Source organism: Pteropus vampyrus, unplaced genomic scaffold (genome assembly GCF_000151845.1).
Source record: "Pteropus vampyrus isolate Shadow unplaced genomic scaffold, Pvam_2.0 Scaffold953, whole genome shotgun sequence".
Taxonomy (NCBI): domain Eukaryota; kingdom Metazoa; phylum Chordata; class Mammalia; order Chiroptera; family Pteropodidae; genus Pteropus; species Pteropus vampyrus.
The window spans coordinates 38,896-56,217 of NW_011889734.1; the positions used below are offsets into that span (position 1 = coordinate 38,896).

General features: G+C 46.7%; 1 pseudogene and 1 gene segment (V, D, J or C); both read right to left on the reverse strand.

Moving 5' to 3' along the window:
* Window positions 1-5,244: 5,244 nt before the first annotated feature.
* Window positions 5,245-5,732, reverse strand: LOC105309946 (annotated as a pseudogene).
* Window positions 5,733-7,063: 1,331 nt separating this feature from the next.
* On the reverse strand, window positions 7,064-11,011 carry LOC105309947. The segment is given in 3 exon segments: window positions 7,064-7,249; window positions 10,422-10,729; window positions 10,814-11,011. Coding segments are annotated over 3 exon segments (540 nt in total).
* Between the last annotated feature and the right edge of the window lie 6,311 nt (window positions 11,012-17,322).

Consider the following 17,322-nt stretch of genomic DNA (forward strand, 5'->3'; position numbering starts at 1 on the left):
GTTCTTTGGTTTTAAAAGTTCAGTAATTTTCATGCAGACAGAGTTGACACGTACCACGGAGAAGTGTAAGGTGCACAGCCCGTCCACTGTGGACATTTATGTCATGCCACATGAATGCCACACGGGCGCCCCCCTCAGTGTTGGCTCACGCGTGTATGCATCACGTCCTCGTCACTACTCTGGGGGAAGAGCATCCGATACCGTCTCGTGCCCCTCGGCACTGGCACCCCGGGGTCGTGGTCTGTAATCATGCCACACGGCGCCGCCAGTTCCCGCCCCAGCCTGGGACCCGTGCTCTGCTCTCGCGCTACCTCCAGAATGAGGAGACAGCCACGGCAGGGACAGCGTCTACGTGCACCCCAAGATAACCCTCACTCGCCAACCCCTTCTCCCCTCGCCTTACCGCACGTGCCTCTCCCACTTGGCAGCCTCTCTTTCCTCTTCCTGGGATGACGTGTCAGCCCCAGGCATCTGGGGACCTCCCGGAGGCTCGATTCTCTGTGAAGCCCCGTGAGTGGGTGGTGAATGGCCACTGACCTTCCCAGCTCCTGTCTACACAGTGCTCAGCAGGTGCTCACCCGCCATTGTTCGCTGGTCTCTCTAACCACAGAGCCTCCCATTTGTCTCCAGATGTTTGCAGATCCTGTGGCAGGCAGGACATTGGGAAACAAGTCCTGCACTTAGAAGAAAGGAGAACTTGGAAAACAATCTCCCTGGACGACGGCATCCCAGGGTGTCTGATTTCCCCTCCCGCGGGGCAAATCCCCACCGGTGGACGGGGCCAGCTGGTCCTCAGTCACACCCCGGAGCCCTCCAAAAGCTGAAACTGAGGGTCAGGACGGGACTTCCTTGCCGACACCAGTGCAACCGTGTCTTCTGCTACAGGGCCGGCCTCCGTCTGCCCCCTGAGTCTGTGCGGACTGTCGGACTTTCCAGTCAGGCAGCTCACGCCGCCCGACATCCTGGGCCTTCTCGACGCCCATCCTGCCTTCCCGCTTCCGAGCTCTTGCCAGCAAGCCTTGAAGGTAGAGATGTGTTAGGTAAAGCTAATGCCAGCACACGAAGGAATGAGAAAGGACTTCTGACCTCCCCACCCTCAGACCGGACCTCAAACGCCCTGCTTTCCCCAGACGAGAGCCCTCTAGACTGAACAGCCTCTGAAGAGGATGTGCTCTTTTCGTTATCAGGTTGGCTGGGGTAACTTTGGTCAGTAAGATTATTTATATAGGTTTCAGGTGGAAAATTCTACAGTATTTCATGAGTTCATTGCACCCTCTGCTTGCCACCCACTCCCAGCCTCCCTCCATCCAAGTGTGTTTGATCCCTTCCCCCTCACCCCTCCTTGCACCTGCAGACGCTTCCTGTGACCACCACACTGTGGTCTGTGTCTGAATCTTTTTCTATTTTGAATGTTCCTTGGTTGCTTTCTGTTTTAGATCCCACACGTAAGTGAAATCATATGGTTCTCAACTTTTCTGTCTGACTTATTTTACTTAGCACGATCCTCTCAAGGTCCACCCAAGTTGTCGAAAGGCTCTATTTCATCCTTCCTTATGGCTGAGCGATACTCCATTGTATGTATGTACCATGTCTTCTTTATCCAAACATCTACTGAAGGACACGGGTTATTCCCATGTCTTGGCCACCGTGAATAATGCTGCAGTGAACATCGTGGTACATGTATCTTTGCGAATAAATGCTTTCAACATTTTGGGGTAGATACCCAAAAGAGGGATTGCTTGGTCATATGGTAATTGTATTCTTAATTTTTTACCGTTTTCCATAGTGACTGTACCAATTTACATTCCCACCAGCAGTGTACGAGGGTTCCTGTTCCCCCGCAACCTATCCAGCACTTGTCGTTACTTGTCCTGTTGATGGCAGCCGTTCTAACAGGTGTGAAGTAGTATCTCATGTAGTTTTGACTTGCAGTTCCCTAATAGCTAGTGAAGTTGAGCCTCTTTTCACGTATATGTCGGCCATTTGTATTTCTTCTTGGGAAAAGTGTCTGTTCAGGTCCTCTGCCCCGGTTTTTAATTGCATTGCTTGTGTTTTTGTCGTGGTTGAGTCGAATAAGTCCCTTATATATTTGGGGTATTAGCCCCTAATTAGAGGTGTTGTTTGCAAATGTCTTCTCCCATTCTGTTGGTTGCCTTTATGTTTTGTTGATGGTTTCTTTTGCTGTGCAGAACTTTTTAGTTTGCTACAAGTTCATTCCTTTATTTTTGCTTTTACGGTCAAATTTATAAAGTCCTGTCTGAGACCAAGGTCCATGAGTTTGGTATCTGTATTTCCTTCTGTGTGTTTAATTGTTTCCGGTCTTATATTTAAGTCTGCAATCCATTTTGTTAATTGTTATGTATGGGGACAAAGAGCAGTCTAATTTCATTTTTTTTTTTTTTTTGCACGTAGCTTTCCAATTTTACTACTTATCGAAGAGGTTTTCTTTTCTTCGTTGTGTATTTTTAGCTCTTTTGTGGAAAATTAGTTCCCATGTACATGTGGGTTTATTTCTGGGCTTTCAGTTCTGTTCCATTGGTCTCTGTGTCTGTTTTTCTGCCAATACCATGCTGTTTTTATTGTTACTTTGCAGCATCATTTGAAGTTAGTGAATGTGATATCCCTGGCTTTGTTCTTTTCTCTCAGGATTGCTTTGGCTATTCAGAGTCTCTCCCAAACAAATTTAATGATTTTTCTTTGAGAAATGCCATTGGGATTTTGATGGGGATTGTATTAAATCTGTATATTGCTTTAGGTAGTATGGCTATTTGAGCTATGTTGAGTCTTCCAATCAATGAACATGGAATATCTTCCGACTTCTTTGTGTCTTGATTTCTTGAAACAATGCCTTGTCATTTTCAGGGTACGGCTCCTTTGCCTCTTTCGCTAGTTCACTTCTGGGTATTTTGCTCTTTTTGTTGCAAATGTAAATGGATTTCTTTCCATTTCTTTTCTGAAATTGTATTATTAGTATATAGGAATGCAATGGACTTTTGTATATCGATTTCGTATCCTGCATTTTTATTTGTTTACTGGTTTTAATAGCTTTTTGGCGGAGCCTTTAGGGTTTTCTATATAAAGAATCATGTCATCTGCAAAAAGTGACAATTCGACTTCTTCCTTCCCAATTAGGATGTCTTTAATCTCTTTCTCTAACCTATTTGCTCTGGCTAGGACTTCTACTGTGTAGAATAGGAGTGGTGAGAGCAGACAACCTTTTTCTTTTATTCCAGATCTTAGAGGAAAAGCTTTCAGATTTTCACATTGAGTATGATGATAGCTGAGGGTTTGCCGTATATGACCTTTATGTTTTGTTGAGGTACTGTCCTTCTGTACACGTTGTATTGAGTGGTTTAACCATAACTAGTTATTGTATCTTGTGAAATGCTTTTTCTGCACCTATTGAGCATATGATTTTATCCTTTATTTTGTTAATGTGGTGTGTTACATTGATCGATTTGCATATGAGGAACCATCCTTGTGTTTCTGGAATGAACCTCATTTGATCATTATATATTATCTTTTAAATGTATTGTTGTGTTCAATTTGCTAGGATTTTTACATCTACATTTATAAGAGATATTGGTCTATAATTTTTCTGTGTGTTTTCACTAGTGAAGCCATCTTGTCTTGGACTTTTATTTTCGGGGATGTTTCGGATGACTGTTTCTATTTCCTTACTGTCGATTGATCTATTTATATTTTCTAGTTCTCTTTGATTCTGTCTAGGAAAGTTATATATTTCCAAGAACTTGTCCATTTCTTCTAAGTTATTGAATTCGGTGGCATATAGCCTTTCATAGCATTCTTGCATAGTTCTTTTTATTTCTGTGGGGTCCATTGTAACTTTCATTTACGATTTTGTTTATTTGAGTCTTTTCTTTTTTTCCTTGGTAAGTCTTGCCAGAGGTTTGTCAATTTTATTAATCTTTTCAAAGACCCAACTCTTTCTTGCATTAAGGTTTTCCATTGTCTTTTTGTTCTCTATTTCATTGAATTTTTATTATTTCCTGTCTCCTACTGACTTTGGCCTTTGTTCTTTTTACCTAGTTCTTTAAGGTGAAATGTTAGGTTATTTATTTAAGATTGTTCTTGTTTCTCAAAGTAGGCCTGAAATGATATAGACTCCCACTTATTACTGCTTTTGCTACATCTCTCCAACTTTGATAAGTCATGTTTTCATTCTCATTGTCGCTATGTATGTTTTGACCTCCCTTTACTTCTTCTTTGACACAGTCATTGTTTAGTAGCGTGTCGTTTACTCTCCGGGTAGTTGTTGTTTTTCCAGCTTTCTTTTTGCAGATGATCTCCAGTTTTAAAGAATTGTGGTTTGAGAATATACTCGTTAGGAGTTTAATGTTTTTCAATTAGTGGAGGCTACTTTTGGAATTCAACGGATAGACCCAGCATACGGTCTATCCTTGAGAATGTTCTATGTGCACTAGAGAAGAATGTGTAATCTGGTGTTTTGGGATGAAAGGCCCTGTAAACGTTGATTCTGTCCTATTGGTCTAATGTGCCATTTAAGGTTGATATTACCTTTTTGATTTTGTTTGGATGCTTTATCCATAGGTGACTGTGGTGTATTTAGGCCCCCTACTGTAATTTTTAAAAATCAATTTGTCTCTTTAGTTCTGTTCATAGTTGCTTTGTATGTTTTAGTGCTACCTCATTGGGAACATATACATTGGTAAGTGTTATGTCTTCTTGATGTATTGTCCCCTTTATCATTATAAAATATCCATCCCTGTTTCTTTTGCCTTTTTATCTTGACATCTATTTTTTTCAGATACATGCATTTTTCACTGGATGCCAGTGGCTTGGAGTATCATTTTCCAACTCTTTTCTTTGAGTCTGTGTTTTTCCTTGCAGCTGAGATGTGTCTCCTGAAGGCAGCATATAGTTGAGTTTTGCCTTTCAATCCAACCCACTACTCTGTGCCTTTTAATTGGTAAGTTCGGTCCATTTACATTTGGGGTGATTATTGATATATGAGGATTTCCTACAGCCATTTTATCTTTTGTTTTCTGATAGCTCTGTGATTTTATTATTTTCCCTTGTGTTTCTGTCTGTCGTTTTAGTTTGTTGGTATTCTATGAATTTTTTCCTCCATTTCTTATTTTTTTATGTTATGGGTTTCTGTCTCTGTGTGAGGAAGTCAGAGGACACTGTTCCCTTCCTTCCTGAGCCCCCACACAGCTGCCCTCTCCCTCGGGGTTTCTGTCACTCTCAGGATGTGGGTCGTCACACTGTGTGTCTTGCACAGTAACGTGTGGCCGTGTCCTCAGTCCTCAGACTGCTCAGCTCCATGCAGGCTGTGCTGGTGGACGTGTCTGCGGTCATGGTGACTCTGCCCTGGAACTTCTGCGCATACCTTGTCCTACTATCTTCAGGATCAATTCTTCCCATCCACTCAAACCCTTGACCTGGTGCCTGTCGCAGCCAGTGCATATAGTAGCTGCTGAAGGTGAATCCAGAAGCCTTGCAAGAGACCTTCACGGAGGCCCAGTCTTCTTCACCTTGACTCCAGACTGCACCAGCTGGACCTGGGTGTGGACACCTGTGGAGAGGAGACAGCAGTGGGTGCAGAGCCTTGACTGGCCCTGGTGACCTCATCAGCCCAGGGCTGGGGATCCCCTTACCTGTCGCCACTGCCACCAGTAGGAAGACGCTCCAGCTCCAGTCCATGCTGAGGGTGGTGCTGTCAGGGCCTCTGTGGGGGAAGGCGTGATGGTGGGGTGCTGTGAGGACACAGACAGGTTCCTATTTAACCTAGTGCACCTCGGCCCATTTGCATATTCATGAGGCACCGTATTCATAGCTGAATTTTTGGCCATACCTGAGAGAGGGTCAATGACACAGGGATTATGCACAATGGGCATTTGAGGGTCCAGTCCCAATTCTTATTTGGGGACAGGCATCATCTGCCAGGTCACTGATCTCTGTGCACAATTCTGCTCACTGAGGAACAGTCTCACAGGATGTCTTCGCACTGTCCACCTCCTTTGTGTGACACAAAGATACCAGAATTGGTTCTGGGCTGTCAGTGAGAATGTCTCATTCCAGGCTCAGGGTGTCTCCTAAATGCTACACCTAGTGATTTAGTCAACTGTCCTTGCCACCAGCTCCTCACTACTCAGAGGACTAGGTGGCCTAGATCTGCCCCTCGTGTGTGGTTCCTATTGCCTTCTCGAGTTTGGCAAAGGGTCCTGACAGAATAAGACATCGTTGTTTCTTCAGCATCCCTGTCTGACTGTTAATTAAATTTTATGAAAGGAGGAAGCCCCACACCCTCAGAGTAAGGCCCTACCCATTACCCCTGTAACTGCTACTGGAGCTGCAGCCGCTGCTTAGTGGGTCCTGACCCCCCCCCCCACTGCAGCCGAGTCATCACCCTGCAGGAGAGGGCCCCGTGTGGGCTCAGGGACATTGACTTTCCGGTGCCTGCAGTCCAGGATTCAATGTCTGTGCCCTGACTTTGAGATGCTCCCTCAGGAACACCATATGCATCACCTCCGGAAATAGTGAATAGGCCTCAGTCACACACCCCCCCATGCGGCAGGGAGGCCCCAAGCAAGGGCTTTGTGAATCCACCAGGAGCCCCTTCCCTGGGGCAGACAGAAGCACTGACACAGGCAGCACTCCCCTGAGTTTGAAAGCTCTCGATGGTTTGGGGACTCCTTTGTCCTTTAGTTCCTTCTGGTTCAAGGTGACATCGGAAAATCCCTGCAGATACAGACCATGTTGTTCCATGAACAATCTACTTCTACTATTCCATGAATTAGACACACACAGCAGAGGTTCCCACAGATATCACCTTTGACCTGTTACTAGATGTAGGGATCTAATCTCACTACGTGTAAAGGACACCTGTACAGACATAACTGATATGAAATCACTGAACGTATTAGTATATTCGAGTGTCACTCAGGAAGCTGGAATCTGGAGAGTACAACAGACAACGACGTGTTAGACCTCAGGTGAGGTCATTTTGAAAGGACATCGGTCCCCATGGTTGGAGTCAAATGGTACATGTGTCACCTCACTCCAGGACCAGGAAGTGTCACTCCTGAAACACGAGCCAACTCATGAGAGCGCTCTGTCCCAGGGGGAGCTGAGAGCAGGCGGGAGGAGATGCAGGAGTCCTGGCTTCCAGGATGCACTGGGACACAAGGTCCACGATCACGTCTGAGAGCCACTGGTCTCTGCGTGTGAACATCTCATAAGCGCTGCTGTCTGGAACCTGTGCCTGTGCCGACATAACCAGGAACGTGATGAACATCCTTCTGGTCAGTGAACCTGCTCACAGTTAACCCTGGGATCTTGCTATGTGTGAACTGTATGCCCACCACTCATGTACGCCCACACCATGGACTGTATGGCAGAAGGGTTCTTAGGAAGTGTTAGGGAAAAATGAGACTGTACGGTGAGTCCTCATCATGTGGAACTGGTGGCCTTATGAGAAGAGAGGGCTAAAGAGACACATCTCTCACTTTCTCCTGCACGTGAGATTGCACTTAGAAGTCAGCCGTCCATCTGTCGGGAAGGATTCTCACCCAGTATAGATGCATCTGGACCCCACATCTGGAATTCCTGACACCATCACGTTAGACAATAAATTTCTGTTGTTTAAGCTGCCCAGTCATTGGTGTTTGTGATGGCAGTTTGAGCACATGAGACAGACTGTGGTACTGAGAAGTGGTGTGATGTTGGAATAATCACCAAAGAAGGTGTGCATGGATTTGGAAGCAGGTGATGAGTAGGAGGCGGGAGACTTTTAAGTGCCTACTAGAAAATTCCAAGCTTGCTGAGAGGGGTGTTACAGGTGATTGTGTGGAGAGCTCAGAGAGAGGACGGGAGAGCCGTGGAGGAAGCTCCCGCACCCTGGGAGAAGCGAGCACAGTCACTAGGACAATGGTGGTTGGGGTATTGACATTGGGAGTCGTTCTGGTGAGGTGTCCATGGAAATGAGAAACATGGCCCGGGTTCTGCAGGACATGTGACCTTGTCATGAAGTGTCAAAGAGCTTGGCTGGTGAGTTTGGGTTTGGGGGAAGGTAGAGCTGTGAGCAGTGAAAGTGTGTATTTAGCTGCGAGGATTTCTAAGCAAGGGCAGGAGTGGTTGGTTCTTGCTGCTGCTTCTAGTAAAATATGTGTGAAGGCTGATGGATCGGAGATGGCAGTGGACATCGAGTGCTAATCAGGACTCGGGGACTTGAAAAGTGCCAGCCCATCCATGCAGCCAGAAGTGTGATGTTTCTTATGAAGCAGGCAGGAAAGATGTTGTTGAAAAACAATTTGATAGAAAAATTAATGGGCATGACCAACAGGTTTCATCAGCCATCTCTGCACCAGCCAGGATTAGAACTGTGGATATTCCAGCACAAACACTGTTATTTTGAAATAAACGAATGGAGGAAGGTGGTCAGAGCTCTTACATTGTACAGACAAGGATCATAAGCCACTTTGGCTGTGAGGACACAGTCTGTTTAAGAAAAGGAAGAACAGCCTTGGAGGAGACTCGAGACCATCAGGGAGGACTCCTTGCTTTCAGAATCTTGAGCCACCGCCTTAGATTTAACAGGTGACAGGATCTCCCAGCAAAGCTCAGGTGTGACCGCCACCTAGCAGACCCTGTGGGTGTGACCACCGCCCAGCAGAGTTGCAGTGAAACTTCCCTATGGGGCCGAGAGGCTGAGACAGCTCCCCAGTGGGTCCGTGAGGTGGGACCACCATCTGGAGGGTTCTGAGTGGGGGCATCCGGCCAGAGCGGACCATCTCCAACCTTAAGGCCTGGCGGGTTTGCCTTGCTGGGTTGTGGACCAGCGTTGGCCCCACAATTTCTCTTTCTTTCCTCTTCATCCCTTTCAAGATGGCACTGTCTACCCTCTGGCTGCCCCATCATCACATTTGGGAGGCACATAATGTGTCTGTTTTTGTAGGTTCATACATCGAGAGGACATTCACCTCAGGATGAATCATACGTCAAGATCCACCAGTCTCTGATGAGATGATGTTTAGATGAGACTTTGCACATTAGACTCTAAGCTGATGCTGTAATGAGTAAGACATTTGGGGATGTTGGTTTAGAGTTCATTTTACATGAGGGAGAGCCGTGGATTTTGGAGTCCACAGTTGTAATTTTATGGACTGAATTGTGACCCTCAAACTTCGCATGTTGGAGTTTGAATTCTCAATGATGGTATTTAACATTGAGATTTTAGGAGGCAAGAAAGGCCAAGTGAGGGCATGGTGTGGTGGTCCCACCCCACTAGGACAGGAGCGCTGGGAAAAGAAGAGACATGAGAAGTGACCAGCACATCCAACGAGTTCCCTGACCCTGTCTCACCACAGACATCGATGAGGTGTCCAACACGGTGCTCTGTACAGTAGCATCTATCAGGATGTCCTCTCTCCTAAATTTTCTGAATTCTTAGTGGTGCCCATGGGTTAGCAGCCAGCTGTGTCCCTACCTGACTCAGATATGTACTTCAATAGTTCCCGTGTGACCTTGAATCATAAATGTGCATGACACGTAGGGTAAGTAGGTCACCTTTAGACTCCCTGAGTATAACCTTACTAGGGGGTCCACAAATGGACAGGCATGTTAGATTAACAATAGCAGATGAACTAAGGACAGGTGAATGCCATATATGCACATAATCCCTCTTCTGTGACTGGCCTGGGTGGAGGCTGGAAGATTGAGCTGGGCTCCAGTCCCATGGAGCTCATGGTATAGGGCAGACTTAGTGAAGTTAGGACAGTAGATGAACCTGGTCGTGTTGGGAGGGTTTCAAAATTCATCTGAGGAAGTGAAGACCTGGAGGGTTCTGTGTTGTAGGCAGGACTAAATGGCACTAGATAGAGTCCTGGGGGGCTGATCCTACCCCTGTGGCCATGTGTCCTGTCTGAAGGGAGGACTCATGTGGGGACAGCGTGTGCCTGTGTGGGCAGAGAGCCTGAGCTCAACACACAGGAGTCTGCACTGTACCGGGTCTCTCTTTGTGCAGGTATTTTCCAGCGACAGGGAAGAAGACAGCCCTCAGGATAGTCCCTCTGCTGAGACATGAAAACAGACACATAGAAAACTGGTGAAGGAAGGTTCCCAGCCACCAGTGATATGTCGTCTACAGACTGAAAAGGTGCATTTTCATTTTAGTCTGCAGTGAGATAGGAGAATTTACAGCCACATCGAAAAAGTCAGAGTTGTCCCCGTGGGCAGCTGAGAACTTTGAGAGGAAATCCCTGCTCCCAACAGGACACTCCTTCCCACCTCCCTCTGCACCTGCTGCAGATCTGGTCTGTGTGTGCTGTGCCGTGTGTGTTCTGAGCGCCCCCTGGTGACCTGATCGGCTCCCGCAGCTCCTCGTCCTATCTCCTTCAGGGAGGTTTGTGTCTGGGCTCACACTGAGGTCCCCTCACTGTGTCTTTCGCACAGTAATACGCGGCCATGTCCTCCCTGGTCACGGAGTTCAGTTTGAAGAAAACCTGGCTCTTGGAGGTGTCCCTGGTGATGCTGAGTCGGGACTTAAGAGCTGGGTTGTACTCTGTGCTTCCACCACCCCATATAGCACCGACCCACTCCAGCCCCTTTCCTGGAGCCTGGCGGGTCCATTGTACACCATAGCTGGTTAAAGAGAACCCAGAGACGGTGCAGGTGAGCGAGAGGGTCTGCGAGGGCTTCACCAGTCCTGGGCCCGTCTCCTGCAGCTGCACCTGGGACAGGACACCTGGGGACAAGGAGCATCAGTCCTGTCAGTCACATGCTGTCACAACCATCCCACAGACCCCTGTCTGACATCTGAGACACTCACCTTGGGGGGCTGTCACCAGGCACAGGAGAAGACCCCACAGTCTCATCTTCTTCTCAAACACAGCGCTGCTTCCCCAGAGACCTGAGCCCTGTGTGAGGAGAGAGCTGTGAGCGTCCACAGCCCAGACAGGTTTTACCCTGGGGCTGGAGGAGGAATTTGCATGTGGGCAGCCTGCTCCTCATAAGTGGGGAGGGACCGGGTCAGGCTTCCCTGAACCCTCTGGGAACCCAATGAACATCTCTACTCAAACTCACTCACTCATACGTCAAGCATATGGGATCACATGGTTTATCAGGACATTACATTCATCTCAGAGGACACCCTGACTTTTCAGAGCATAACAAGAAATAATGGGCTAGATGAGTAGGTTACAGTTTTTAATTCTCATGCACTTTTCAAATAAATTTACAAGGCTTTAGCAATCACCCAGGTACTTTCTGATACCTAACACTCCTATATACATCCACAATTGCCAAATGTTTATAATCATATGTCATATACAAATAATGCCGACCTTGGTCTAAAATAATAAAAATAAAGAATATTCCTTCCCATTATCTTCTTTTCTTAGTTTGTGACCTATTTTCTTACCTTATGACATTTTTATAAGTGTGTCTACCAGAAAATATTCTTTGTGCAAGTATTCTACCTCCCAAAGCATATTGTGGAAAACCCAAATAAATTCCATCAAAATAACTGAACTTTGGCATGAAGAAAGGTCAAAAATGTGAGTATGCAGTGAATAAATTCATCATCTTGCAAATAGAGAAATTTTTAACCTTTATTAACTAACTCGTTTTCTTGGCGTTGGTGTTTTCAGGGATGAGGAGCCCACAGTCAGGCAAATAGTGAGGTGCCTGAGCAGCTGTGCTCCTGGGACAGGACAGTGTGACCCTGACAGGACTTCCCTTCCCCCTCAGCCTCCCCGCACTCCAGGATGTGCTTTGTGGTCTGAGGGTCTGGGATCCTGCGTAATGTGTAAGGTTTTTATATAATCCAGCAGCAACTTTATACCAGATATTTGAGTTGAAACTACACTTTCCCAGTGTCCGCTCATCCTTTCTTTTTCTGGACGGTATTTCTAGTGGATAAAAGATTCCTTTTTTCACAAATTCTGATTGATCAGTATGTTTTTTCATGGGACTTGTTGTTAAAGTTTTAGCTAATCATTCAGCAGCAAGACCACGGTCACAAAGAATGCATTGTTCTTATGAAAGGTAAATTTTTTTATATTTTACACTTAGGTTAATGTTTTCAAGAAAGCAAACTTTTTAGTTAATTTTCAGATGTATCCTGATTTTCCTTTTATATTCATTAATTTTTTCAATTTGAATAAACAATTCTTGCAACACTGCAAATAAATGAAAGTTTATGTCCTACCCAGCAATGTATATGATAAACATAATCCCCCGCATGATGGTGTATGGAAGTGGTGAACTTGGGTGGTGATGAGGTAATGAAGGTGGAGCCCTCATGAACAGGATTAGTGTCCAAAGAATACAGACCCAGAGGCTGCGTCACCCTTCCCCCAGTGAGGGCACAGACACAGGAAGACGGTGTGTGAACCAGGAAGCGAGACCTCAAGATGCCGAGTCTGTTGCTGTCTTTATCATGGTCTTCTCACCCCTGGACTGTGTGAAGCAACTTCCAGTTGTCTTATAAGCCACTTCATCTCCTGTTATTCTTTAATAGCAACTCACATGGGCCATGAAATCGGTAAAGGGAGATGGAGGTGCTGCTGTAACAGATACATAAAAACTGGATTCTGCGTTGGAGCCGGGCTGAGAAAAGATGCTGGAAGGGTGTTGAGATGCATGTTAGAAGCCTCCATGCTGTGGACGGGTCTTTAGAGGAGGATTTGGGGGGAGCTCAGAGAGAAAGACGGGGAACAGGAACATCCTCAATATTCGTGGAGGAAACCTCAGCCGTCCTGAGCAGATGCAGCAATGTGGGTGATGACAGCCATTGTGAAGGGTGCGCAGATGGTGCCCGAAACTTCTTATTGGAACCTGTAGGGAGGCGGTCCTTGTTATGGACAGTGGAGAACCTGTGTGACGTGTTTCTCCTGATGTTCTGTGGAAGGTAGAATGAGGAGAAGGGAATTGGACACTCAGCTGAGGCTCTTTCTACAAGGGAGGCAGGTCAGGCTCCGCTCCCTGAAGGACAACAGTGATGAGGCTAAATTGTTCACAGTTCTCACGTTTGATCTTTCATGTCTTGCATTATAACAAGCACAACTACGTTTTCTGACATAAAACGCCAAGCACGGGGCATTGGTCCTTAGGAATTTGTTACCTCCATGTAGAGGGGGCCCCATGGGACAGGCCCAGCTGCTGCCCCCCCAATTCCATCACCTGGCTAGTGCTGGGACCACACACCTATGAGTCTCTCCAGCTGGGACTGGGCACAGCAGGGACACTGGATAGGCCTGTTGCTGAGAAACTTGGACGTCCTCAGAGTAACACTTTGGAGGGACAACGTGCTGGACCCTCCTTTCACTGAGGGGCAACTTGGGAACGTCACTCGCCAGCTCTCCTTCTGCCTGCTCTCAGGGACAGAGAGCTTCTGCGGCCTCACAGCTGTGGGTGTTTTCCTAAAGACATGTAGTGGGATATTTCAGCAAAGTAATCCAGCCCTGACAGTTTTTTGGTGGAATCTTTAGAGTTCTCTCCAAATAGTATCTATCATGTCATCGGTAAGTAACGAGACATTTGCTTATTCCTTTCCAATTCAGATACTTTTTATTTCTCTTCCAATACAATATTGACGAGCAGTGGTGAAAGTGGGCATCCTTTTCTTGTTCCTGATCTTAAGGAAACGCTTTTGGCCTCTCTCCATTGAGTATGATGTTAGCTGTCGAGTTGTCGTCACATGTGGCCTTTAGGATGTTGAGGTATGTTCTGTCAATTCCCACTTGCGGAGAGTTTTTATCATAAATGGATGCTGGATTGGTTGAATGCTTTTTTTGCATCTATTGATATGATCATATGCTTTTTAATCTTTCAATTTGCTAATGCGAGGTGTCACAATAATTGATTTACAGATTTTCTTTCCTCTGTCCCTTTCAGAATGCAATTCTCTTACCTGTGCCTGCCCCACCGACATATTTTCGGAGCACATAACTTGTATTGTTTCGAAGGTTCACAGCTTCAGAGGACATTCACCTCAGAATGAACCATTCACCAGTTCCACCAATAACTGATGAAATGGTATTAAGATGAGAGTTTGGACCTTAGACTTTGGAGTTGGTGCTGTAATGAGCAAGACATTTAAAGCTGTTGGGTCACAGTTAGTGTAATTTGCTTGAGAGAAACACATGAACTTTGGAGGTCCACAGGTGGAATATAATGGTCTGAACTGGGTTTCTCAAAAATTCATAAGCTGGAGTCTGCATTCGCAATGACTGATTTAGAATCGGGCTTGGAGGAGGCAGGAAAGGTTAAGTGAGGTCACAGTGTGGAGATCCCGCCCCACTAGGACTGGAGCATTGTGGAAAGGGCAGGGAGTTCTCTCCATCACCGAAGGACTCAGTACAAACGATGTCACAGCTCAGCCAGCACAGAGCTTTCGCCAGGATTGGAATCAGCCAGCGCCTTGAGGCCCTCATCTTCGCTGTCACCGTCAAGGCAGCAGGCAGATCTCAGACACTTATCAGCAGTGACTGAGCACTACTCAGTCAAATCTGAAAGGTTTTCTTTCATGTGTCACCACTCGCTCAGTCTGGAGGTGGCCGTCGAAGAACCTGGTGCCCTTTTGCATTCTCAACAGCAGCAGCTTGCCCTGTTCTGTCCTCATTTCATACAGCAAAAGCATCACATTCTTCATCCTCTACTGTGAACCATGGGGACAGGACTGGGACAGAGAGACAAAACCTCAAGTGCTCCTTGTTCGGAGCCCTGAGCACACCAGGTATGAGCACCCACTTCCTCCCGAACTCTGTGTTCAGCTCCCCTCTGGGATTTAGCTCAGGCTGAGGCTTTAATGTGCGGTCAGGGGCTGTCCCCTCAGTGCTGAATGGGGATTCCTATAGACTCCTGGTCTAGGGTGTGAATTCTTCTTCCCCCTATATGATTCAGTTCTGTTTGATAAAGAAGATAAATCGTCCTTTATCCAGGACACAATGTGGGTGCACTAGAGAGACTCACTTCTCTAAGTAGATCTAAAGAGGTGAGTGGCCTACAGGGTGGAGTGATCAATCTTTGTCAGTTGGATTAGGGGTGCTGGGCCACCCCATGGGGCCTGGGCAGAGAAATGCTCTTCAGACTAAAGAGGAGGCCACGTCTGTGGAAAGGTCAAAGTGTTCCTTGCTCTACAGACCAGGAACCAGAGAGAAGTCCAAACACTCGGGGTCCCTCACCTGAACCCTCACCACTCCGGTCACACCGCCTGCAGCTACCTTCCTAATGGGAGCATTCCCGGATGTGGGAAGGATTTACAACAACGACTGTCATGGGGTCTGAAGGCACAACAGCAGACGGACTGTGCAGTGCCAGGGCCCAGTGCAGAATCATAGGAGGGGTCTCCAGTTAAAATTTAAGAATGTAGCAACAATGAGAATACAGCATACTCTTCTAAATAAAGCAGAATTCCTGTTTTTGCCTTCTGTTCCATTGAAAGCCAATAAATGATGAACACATTTTTGGCATAATTGCGCAAAAAGAAAGTGCAATTTTTTTTTATTGTCATACCAAGCTGTGCTAATCCCACCGGATGTCCTGGTTCAGGAGGTGACATGTGCCTTAACGATCGCTCTGAGCCACACAGGCTGCGTGATGCAGGCACATGACCAAGTTTCCTTTCCTCCCATCAATGATTTTAGGTAGAAAGACTCACATGTCAGGTCACCGTTTTGCTGGAGGAAGGTAAGGAATATGAGCACAGACGATGAGAACACTTTGCAGCATTTACAATTATTGGAAGTGCAAACATTAGTATAGCTAGTTGATTCAATGTAAGCAATTTTATTATATGGTCAACGTTCAAGTGTACAATCCCATTAATACTGTCAGAGAAAGTGAGGAAAAACAAGGAAAAGTAAGAAAAAGTATTTTAAACGCTTGGACTGAGAATAATTTATGATCATTCTATTCTTTACCCAACTTGTTCAGTACCCATCACTCATGTGCTTCCGTTATTTTAAAACTTTGTCTTCTAAACAGACTTCCAGTTTTGGGTACTGTCTCAGTCCTGCTTTGAGTGTTTCCCAGAACTTTATGTCACACATATCTGATTGAATGGGGGGGGGCTGTTCCGAGGGACAACATGAGTGACGAGCACAGCAGCTGTGATCCCTGAGGTTGGAATCACCACGGCTACACATGAGTGTCCAACACGGTGCTCTGTCCAGGTGAGTCTATCAGGATGACTTCTGTCATTCAGCTCCTAACTTGCCAGTGGTGGCCAGGCATCAGCAGCAAGCTATGGGTCCACTGAATGTCCTGTTCTACATTAATGCTGTGTGAGCTTGAATCATATCTGTTCATGACATGTGGGCTCAGCATGTCCACCTGCCTTGAGCGTCCACAAATGGACAGACATGTTAGATGAACTTTACGACATGAAGTGAAGGCAGGTGAATGCCCATGTATTTGCTTAATCCCACTACTGTGACTGGTACTTGGGGACGGTTGGGAGAGTAAGGGAAACTCCAGCACAGAGGACACATGACTAAAATAGATTTAGTGTAACTAGGACAGTAGATGACAGCAGGTGATGTTCAGGTGTTTCAATGTTCACCTGAGTAAATGAGGAACAAGAGGTTCATGTGCTGCAAGCAGGAGAGACACTCTGTGAGACAGAGGTCCTGGGGGACAGGTCCTCCCATGTGGGCCATGTGTCCTGTCTGAAGGGAGGCCCACGTGGGGACAGCATGTGTCTGTGGGGGGCAGAGCCTGAGCTCAGCACACAGGTCCCTGCACTGTGCCGTGTCTCTGTGTGGAAACAGTTTCCAGCCTCAGGGACACAAAGCCCACAGGTGGTCTCACTGTCAACAAATCAGAAAGGACACATTGAAAGCTGCTGCAGGAAAGGTCCCCAGGCACTGCTGATACGCCGTCTACAGACAGGTTACTTCTTCATTCCTCTTCTGCAGTGAGAATGGAAAATTAGAGCCACAGAGAAGAAGCAGTAATTCTCCTGGGAGGCAGCTGAGAGATTTGAGAGGAAATCGCTGCTCCCAACAGGAAGCCCCTTCCCCAGCTCCCTGTGCACCTGCTGCTGGGCTGGTCTGTGTGTGCTGTGCTGTGTGTACCCTGAGCGCCCCCTGGTGAACTGAGCTCCTGCTGGCAATTTGAGCACCCATCCAGTCTCCCTCAGGGAGGTTTGTGACTGGGCTCACACTGAAGTCCCCTCACTGTGTCTCTCGCACAGTAATACACAGCCGTGTCCTCAGCCTTCAGGCTGCTCATTTGCAGATACAGCGTGTTCTTGGCGTTGTCTCTGGAGATGGTGAATCGGCCCTTCACGGAGTCAGCGTAGTATGTGCTGCTGCCACCATTATTAATGTATGA